Below are 9,166 nucleotides of genomic sequence, written 5' to 3'. Positions count from 1 at the left end.
GGGCATCTGCCGAGGGTTTGAATGAAAACCGCCGATAGAGGCTGATAGGCCTTCCGAGCGGCTGGTGGAGTGCTTGGTCTCATCCTCCTGGTTGTGCAGGTAATGGCTATAGGCGAGCGGGAGCGCTTCAGCCGGCTGAGAGGGGCTTGGGTGTGGAGTAAATAGCTTAACTTACTTAAAAGGGGAGGGACTCTAGCGAAGCGTAGCAATAGAGTGATTTTAAATCGAGAGAGGGGAGGTTTGGATTAGATGGGAGAGGGAAATTTTTCACTCAGAGGGTGGTGAGACACAGCCCGGAGAAGCTATGGGTGCCCTGGCCCTTCAGGTGCTTAAAGCTGGTTTGGATGGGGCTCTGGGCAGCCTGAGCCGCTGGGTGGCAACTGAAACTGGTACAGAAACTCACTGTCAAAGGGAATAGCAAATATGATGACTTAAGGAAAGAGGCATTGAAAAGGCTTTGTATGGAGGCAACAAAAATTTTCAGAGGTGTCTTCGATAATAAGTTGTAAAAACAATACTGAATCTCTTGCTTAAGAGATTCCATACTAATAGATGCTGGTCTGAATATGATGTGGTGAATATGAAAGGTGCTCTCTAGAGGCATTCAGGCTGTCTCTGTAGAGGCAAAAAAACTGTCCTGTCAAATTACTGATATTATCATAGAATGGCCTGGGTTGAAAAGGACCACAATGATCATCTAGTTTCAACAACCCTGCTATGTGCAGGGTCGCCAACCACCAGATCAGGCTGCCCAGAGCCACGTCCAGCCTGGCCTTGAATGTCTCCAGGGATGGGCATCTACAACCTCCTTGGGCAACCTGTTCCAGTGCATCACCACCCTCTGTGTGAAAAACATATCTCGTGATATGCCTCTCATATATTTATATTCACAATTATTTTTCTTAATTCTGTGTTCTACTCTAGGCAATGATTTCTTTACAGCAAAAGATTTTAAACTTAATCAAACATTTCAGAAGACAATGGCCCTTATTTTCAAACTCTGAAAGGACTACTGTATGTGGAGCCGATTGCATGCTGACAGCATTACAACTGTCCATGGCTGAAGTAAATAAACAGGTTAGCATTCTTTCTGTGTGCTCTTGGGGCTTAGTGTACTTAAACTTGGTTTGCTTACTAAACTTTCAGTTTATCTATTTAAAACAGTTGTTTTGGTCATTTCAGTGTTGTTTTTCATCTGAGGGTTAGATACAGCAAGATGTTGTAAAATAATGATTAAGTACAAATCAGAGCTTACAGGAAGATGGGAGAAGTGTTTTAAGCTTTTTTTTTTAATGTAAATCCTCAACTGTAATAGTAAACAATAGTGTATTTTGTCTGATTGCATAACTTCAATTCTGCAGCAGAGTTGGGAGTTGATATGTGTGGGGTAAGGGGTTGTCCTGCAATCAGGGAGTCCTCTGGGTGAGGAGGAAGCTGCTAGGGGTCCTCAGCCCTTGTGAGAGTGGCTGAAAAGACATGGGTGGTCCAGAAGCAGCAGCAGCCACCCATTTATGCACAAAGGTAACCACATGGAGTGTGAGCAAACAGGAAAGCTGGTTTAAGGCTGGAGGGTGCCTGCTCTCTCTCTTCTGGAATAGTCCTCTATTAAAGGAAACTTGGTGACAGTGTGCTGCAATGGCTGAGCTGAGGTTGTAACCTAGGCAGGGTGGCCACAACCTTCACGTGCAGATGCATGCACCTAAATAGGCTTCCTGAGGAGTTAAATTGCTACCCTCGTCTTTTGTTGCGGGGATCTCCAGAATCTGCAAGTCTGCATAGGGACTGCGGGCAGAAGTGGATGTCATTTAATACAAGTGTGCCCATCTCAATGAACTTTTCCAGTGAAAGGACAGGTTAAAAAAGGAAATTGCCAGGCAGCACTGAATCCTGGAATTGGAGAGTTATGTATGGTGTTTTGTTCTGACATAGGCTGAAAGACTGCCCTGACTTAAATCCCTGCAAGGGGAGGAAGCTTAGATAGCTTTCTGGTCTGGAAAAAGGAGAGGGTGTGGGTAATGATTCAGACTCAGGAAGGGACTACCCCATAAAGTTGGTCAAACCAACCACCTGTATTAGAACCAGTGCCATCAAAGCTAGATTTGATGGAGGAAGGGGGGTTGTTTTGAATGACAGAGAATCATAGAATTACCAAGATTGGAAAAGACATCTAAGATCATCCAGTGCAACCATCCACCTATCACCTATATTTCCCACTAAACCATGTCACTCAGTACAGCATAGAAGCATTTCTTGAATGCCTCTGGGGTCGATGACTCCACCATCTCCCTGAGCAGAAAAGCCATAGACACTGTAATTATGGAGCAGCAACATTGTTGTGTTATCAACATTTTTTTTTTCTCTGAGAACCAAAAACTAGTCTCATACCAGACGCTCTGAAGAAAACAACTATGTCCCAGCTGAAACTAAGACACTGTGAAACATAACACTGCAATGTCTATCATGCAACAAAAGTCCAGAACTTTTTGGACTTCCTTTGGGTATTAGTCAGCTGGCATATGCTTATTGCAAAACATCATATTTTATTAATGTTCCCTTTAAAACTAGATACTCTTGACAGTTGACTGTGTAAGTAATGGAGTGCACTGTCACAGTGAGTGCCTGATGGTATAAGTTAGCACCTGGAGTGAAATTCAACTTGAATTTCAAGTATTCTTCCAGTGCTAATATAAACTTTGCTAATCTCTGCCGGTCCTTGTTCTTGCAAGGAAAAGTTTTGATTTACTAGGTACCATATTTAAACTGTACTGTAATTTTGTTTGAAAAATTCTTTCAGAAGTAAGAAAATAGCAATTTTCAATGTACTATTGTTTTGATTTTCTTAAAGGTGATTACAATATGGTTACAAATTTAGTTTTTGGGGAAGTTGGAGTGGAAAACATGCTCTATAGAAAACGTATGACATTAATTTTCTTGCAATCTCTGGAGTAGCAGGCATGTTCATAGCACTGAATTATGCTAGAAACCACATGCAAATTTAAAGATGGCTATAGGGCTGATTTCTGAATTGGGGAGGTTAGAAATGTGTACGTATACCTGCATCCCAAGCCTTATCTTTTGTTTCCATTACCATAGCTGAGTCTAACTAGTAGCAAATCTCTGCTACTTTGTAATTTCACTTACATGCAGTAAATACAAGAGCCTGCATGCTGCCCTGGTTAAAATCTTCACGAGCCCAGGTGACCCACGGTTGCCACTACTGAAATACATCTCCTACTGCCTCACTGTGCTCACATCCATTGAAAGTCAAAGAGTGCAATTTTCTCCACATGGAATTATTCAAGACCTCTGCTTCATCTGCACTACTGTGTCAGATGCAAATTTGTCAGACTGCCCCTCTACTGCCATGTCACACAGCAACAAAATGTAATGGAATACTGGCAGGAAGATTCAGCCTCTACTGCCATACCACCGACATCTGCCTATGATGTTGTGGGCCAACAAAATAAAATAGAAGGCATTACTTTTGGACCTGCCTGTGCTTAGGTGTGTCTTGATTTAATGCATTCATTAGGTCTGTGGCAATAATATCAATATTATGTAAGAGTAGAAGTGTATTAGCATTGGAGAAAAAAAAAAAGATTTTGGTGTGTAATACTCCTGTGAAAATCAATGTCTGTTTCTGTCAGCAAAGTTCAAAATATATGCCTGGTATTTTAGAAACAAGGGATCAGGAACAAGGACTGCAAATTCCAAAAAGTCAACTGTAAGGCAAAGGCATTAAAAGAATTGCAGTTATAAGTAACACTCCATTCATTACAAATGCAAATATTTAGATTGCATTAGTTTTTCTTTGTAGACATATATGCAACTTGTTTTAAAGTAATTTTTAAAACTACTAAATATATAACATTAATTTTTTTTTTATTATTATTGTTGTTTTATTAGCACCATGGAGATTTCACAGCATCACTCAGTGATGTGATGGAAACTTGGAAATATTTGTTACATGACAAACTAGGATTATTGTATGAGAACATGGAAGAACCTGAAAATTATGCTGACTTTAAAAGGGCCTATCATACTTTCTTAGCAAGCAGCAATATGTTAGATGTAATAGACATATATCAAAAGTGCTGTGCTCTTGCACTTGTCTCTGAAGATGAAAGTATTGCCCCCGTAAGTATTTTTTTGATTAATCTCTGATATTATTTTGATACTTCTGATAATGATTATGGATTTACAGTGCTTCTAAAGTATGTGCAGAAATCCTGAATTATTCACAAGTTACTTGCTTTTTCTGTGTGGAAAACAGATATGTTTAAATTATTAAATCCTTTAAAGACTCATAAGACCATTCCAAAAATTACTTCTTTCTGTCATCCTGCTGGATGTGTAGATCTCTTCTCCAGAAGTTTTTCTGCCAGAAAAAGGCAAACTGTAGAGATTTGATATGACTGGATCAAATCTTAATGATTAACATGCTCCAGAATTTTGGATATATCTTGCTATGCAGTCCAAATATATTTTTTTTGTTGTTATAAAAATAACATACTTTTAAACACAAAAATTCCTCCATATTCTACACGTAGCTTCATTTGATGTTTTTTGGGAAACCGGAAGAGATTCATCTTCAGCTGCTCAGTCAAGCATCTATTGCAGTGTATTGCAATTCAGTTATTGTAACTCTGCACATAAGGCCATGCTGTAGGCTAGAGAAGTTGTAGTATGTAGTCCAGTCTGACAATGAAAATAGCACAAATTTGATTAATTTTTACCAGATCAAAATATACTGAATAATATATTAGCTGCTGGAAGGAAAAAAAAAATTGAGTCCAACTGTTAGACTATTTCAGGACTGATCCAAAGTTTAAAACATGTCATTAAGAACATTATATAAATGCCTCTTAAACACAAACAGGCATGGAATGTCAGCCACCTCTTTAGGATTCCTGCTCCAATGTCTAGAAGTTTTTTGTAATTCATAAATTTTTTATAACGTCTAATCAGTTTCTGACTGATGCAGCTTTGAACTGCTCTTGTGTGTCCTGTCACTAGATACCAGGGAGCAACCCCCTCTCCACTTCCCCTCCTCAGAAAGGAGCAATCAGATCATTCCTCAACCTCCTTTTCACCAAGTTTAACGAACACAGTGTTCACAGTTGTTCCTCATAGGATATGCCTTCCAGCTCTTTTAACCAGTTTTGTTGCCTTCTCCACGCACAGTCAAGTATCTTAATGTGCTTTTTAGAACACGGAGTCCAGAACAGAATATTTGAAATGAGACAGCACTAATGCTAAATATAGTTGGAGAATGACCCCTTTGATTGTTTGGCTATGCTGAGTTTAATGTACTCCACATTGCTGCTTTCCTTCTTGGCTGCCAGGGTATGTTGCTGACTCATGTTGAGCCAGCTGTCAACCAGAGTCCCCAGGTCCCTTTCTGCAGGACTCCTCTCCAGCCACTTGTGTCCCAGGCTGTACATATGTCTGATATTACTCAATTCCAAAAGCAGAATCCAACATTTGATAAATTTCATACTGTTGCAAATAGCCCAATGGTTCTGATCAATGTAGGTCCCTTTTCTAGAAGCCTTTTGTATCTTCAGAGAGTCAGCAATACCTACCAGTTTAGTATCATCAGTAAATTTTGGAAAGATGCATTTAACTCCATAGAAATCATTGATGAAAATGTTGAATAGAACTGGTGCCAAGATTGAGCCTTGGAGAATGTTGCTAGTGACTTGTCACCAACCAGATGTAGTCTTTCTTTACTACAGCACTTCAAGCCTTACTTACTGTTCAGCCAGTTTTTCACCCAGCATACAATGTGCCTGTTTGTCTCAAACCTGGACAGTTTATCCAGAAAGACTGAGGGACCGTATCAAAAGCATTGCTAAAATACAGAAAAACTACTTCTACTGCCTTCCTTTTGTTCACAGGGAGATCTTATCATAGAAGGATATTAAATTAGTGAGATAATAATCTTCCTTATCCTGAGCCCTTGTGGGCTGATGATTGGGTTGTGTTAGTAGCAACTAAAAAACTTTGAAATGTAAGCATGCCATATGAGTTTGATTTTTGTGCTCTCCAGAACATGGAAAGGTCAAAGACAAAGGATTTTGATTTAAAAAAAAATAGTAAAAATAAAATAAATTGTGGATTTAGATTCAACTATTTCTGGCTTGTAAGAAAAATTACAGAAAGAGTTAACTGTCCTCTTGCAGGAAGGTAAACTGAATTATTAGATAAAAACTAGGAAATAAAAAATAAAATATTTCAGTTGCTTTGAGGAACTCTTCCTATTGAGTCAGGAATAAAGCTGTGTCCGTGGAAAAAGTAGTCAAATACTGGAACAGACTCCTGAGAGAATATGTGAAATCTCATCATCAGAAATATTGAAACATAGAAATACTGTTATAAGATTCAGTGAGAGGTATGCTTGTAACAAGTTTGCCTGCTTCCTTAAACTGAGAGAACCTCTACTTAAACATTCCAATTACTGGATACAAAAGAAGTTACAAGGAGGATTGAAGTTCAGGAAGCTCTCATTTTCTAATTTCTTTTTATAATGTAAAAAACTTGAGAAGATTAATGGGCTTTTCATATCTGTGGTGCAATGTTAGCTTCTTGTCTTTCAGGGAAAAAAAAAAAGATGCTTTTAGTGCGAGTGTCTTACAGAAATGTACAAGATCTGTAAGTTAAATTGAGTCTTTACACCTGATTTCTCTCTAAACATTTGTACTTACGAAGACTAAAGAAAAAGTAAGTTTTGGGTCTCAGAAAACTAGCAAACTGTAAGAAATCATGGTTTCACTTGGTTTTAATAGTATTTCTGCTTTTTAGTCACCTTCATATTTTAACTGATTCCACTCGTTTTATTGAAGGTTCAACTGCTAGAATTTATTTCTGGTGGAATGAATGTATCAAGAAGTAATGATTCTGTTCTTCCTTCTACACCGGTCTACAGACAGGATCAGAACAATGTGAAGGTAAAAATTATTTCTATCTTTTTTTTTTTTCTTTTTTTTTGTAATGTTAAGTTTTCCATGTCTACACAACACAATGTGATATGTTACGTTGTTTTCTTTTTGCAATTATTGTTATTAAAATATTGCTATTTTAAAAATAATAGACAAGTGTTTTCAAAGCGTAACTCATCAGTGTGTCTATGGGGTAAGTACATGAACTTATACTCTGAAAGACAGTCCTCTTATGGCAGGCACTTGGTATGTAGATGTAATCTGTCTTTAAGTGCCTTTAAACATTTTTCTTCAAATATACTATCATAGCCTTATTAACTGAGAGTTAAATGATTTGCCTGATGTTGCCAAATGAAGTGCTAAGTGATGTAGACTTATTAGGTTTCATCACCTTGTTTTCATTAGCTCGTATTTACTTCCTTATGGAAGAAATCTGGATAGCAACTGTAATGGTAGCTGTAGCAAAGCAAGCCAGTCTTGTTTATCCCAGTGGATGACTGGAGACTTTTGGGAAACACTTGATTCAACCCCCCAGATAAGAATCAGAGAATACTGTATTGCAGCACTTGAAATGCTAGTGCTTTTGCCATTTCCTGGCTTACTTTACTCACCAGAAGTAGCAATTTAAATGCAGTGTGTAGATACAACTTAAAAAATAATTCTCAACATGTGAGCAAACATTGTCCCAGCAATATATCAGGCTGAAAAATGCTTCAGTGAAATGCAGTTTAGGGCTTTTCTGTTTTTTCACTACAGTTCTTCCCTAGATAGCACTTCTACCACTAAGCTAATGGCTTGCTTGACATTGGCATGTGTAGAAAAAAATATTCCTTGCCCTTTTTTTCTTTCTCTCAAATCTATCCTCTAAAGCTGCTACATTTATATATTTTTGAATTCCTGTTGAATAAGAAAAAAATATGTAGCAAATAAAGCTTTTCTCATTAGTTTTCTTTTCATCAATAGTCGTTTTTTGGTCTTTTTTTCTCTTTTTTTTAAAATTTTTTAAATGTAAATTTTTCAGTTCTGGGACTGTTATTTTTACAGGATCCTGATCAGTGCTGCAATATAAGTAATTATATTGATATAATTTGATTACGTGAGTGGAGTTGGATATAAAATTCTAATTCTTCAATCAGTGAGACTTCTATGATTGATATCCCTGGGAGTCAAGGGGAAAATTAGTGAATCTGAGCTGGAGCTGGTGAGGTGATGAAAATTTTAGCCTACTTGAAATTAATGTAAATCCTTTATGTGGTTTCACGGTATTAGAATTTTACTTTGGGATGTAAAAGGAACATCTGTTAGGAGATCTCTAAGCAGAAATAGATACCCAATTGTAATAGCTAAATGTCATAGAATCATAGAACATCTAAATTTGGAAAGAAAACTAGAGATCATCTCGTTCCAACCCCTTCCATGGGCAGGGCTGCCACCCACCAGATCAGACTGCCCAGGGCCCCATCCAACCTGACCTTGAATGCCTTCAGTGATGGAGCATCCACAGCTTTTCTGGGCATCCTGTGTCAGTGTGATTATTCAAGCATAATACACATAATTTTAATGCATATTAATCATGCTTGCTTTTGTCAAAACTTCCAGAATTCCCATACATTAAGTAATAATTTGAAATTATGCAAAGTGAGACACTTCTGTAAAAGTCTTATTACTAGCACACATGTAATTTAGCGGCAGGGTGACTAATCAATATTGATGCTTTTTTATACAGGTGATGCTCTTTGCCAAGAAGTGTTTTTATTCATATTTAAGCCTGCTGGTGAATTCTAAGGATGATCTGGCACTGGCTCGTATTCTAAACATTCCTGACAGAGGACTTGGTAGAGAAGCCTTCACTAAACTAAAACATGCCTCACAGGAGAGAAACATGTCAATTTTCCTGGTATGTGAATCCAATGAAACTTGCTGTAGATCAGATCAGAGATAATGAAATAGATTTATAAAAACATGAAATGTTACTTTAGTCTCATCTGCAAGACTACCATTTGCAAGCCAACTCAAACACTATCATAAGGAGAGTTTCAAGGCTTAAAAACAAAGAAAACCAGCACAACAGATTTCATCTTGTAAAGTAGATGATTGATCATGACATCTAAAGATACCCCAAAAATATGATTTCTGCCTGTGAACCTCTAGAACGCTACAATATGATCTGGTAAAAACAGGAATCTCTTGACAAAAAGAGTCTATTAATAATATACCCAGAGTGT

At 37.7% G+C, this 9,166-nt stretch overlaps 1 protein-coding gene across 4 annotated transcripts in view; it reads left to right on the top strand.

Moving 5' to 3' along the window:
• The first annotated feature begins 15 nt into the window (after nt 1-15).
• LOC122170686 (PARP1 binding protein) overlaps nt 16-9,166 on the top strand; it is a 46,382-nt gene continuing 37,231 nt past the window's right edge. For all 4 annotated transcript variants that reach the window (XM_042837799.1, XM_042837798.1, XM_042837797.1 and 1 more), the window contains exons 1-5: nt 16-99; nt 925-1,077; nt 3,907-4,137; nt 6,846-6,950; nt 8,668-8,838. In XM_042837799.1, the coding sequence (XP_042693733.1) occupies nt 928-1,077; nt 3,907-4,137; nt 6,846-6,950; nt 8,668-8,838 (657 nt within the window). In that variant the 5' untranslated portion in view covers nt 16-99; nt 925-927. The remainder of the gene's footprint in view (nt 100-924; nt 1,078-3,906; nt 4,138-6,845; nt 6,951-8,667; nt 8,839-9,166) is intronic.

This window comes from Centrocercus urophasianus, unplaced genomic scaffold (genome assembly GCF_019232065.1).
Source record: "Centrocercus urophasianus isolate 14NV4802_14NV808 unplaced genomic scaffold, USGS_Curo_1.0 seq_73, whole genome shotgun sequence".
In the NCBI taxonomy this organism is placed as follows: domain Eukaryota; kingdom Metazoa; phylum Chordata; class Aves; order Galliformes; family Phasianidae; genus Centrocercus; species Centrocercus urophasianus.
Note: the sequence above shows the minus strand (reverse complement) of the source record. Positions and strands in the feature narration are given on the sequence as shown.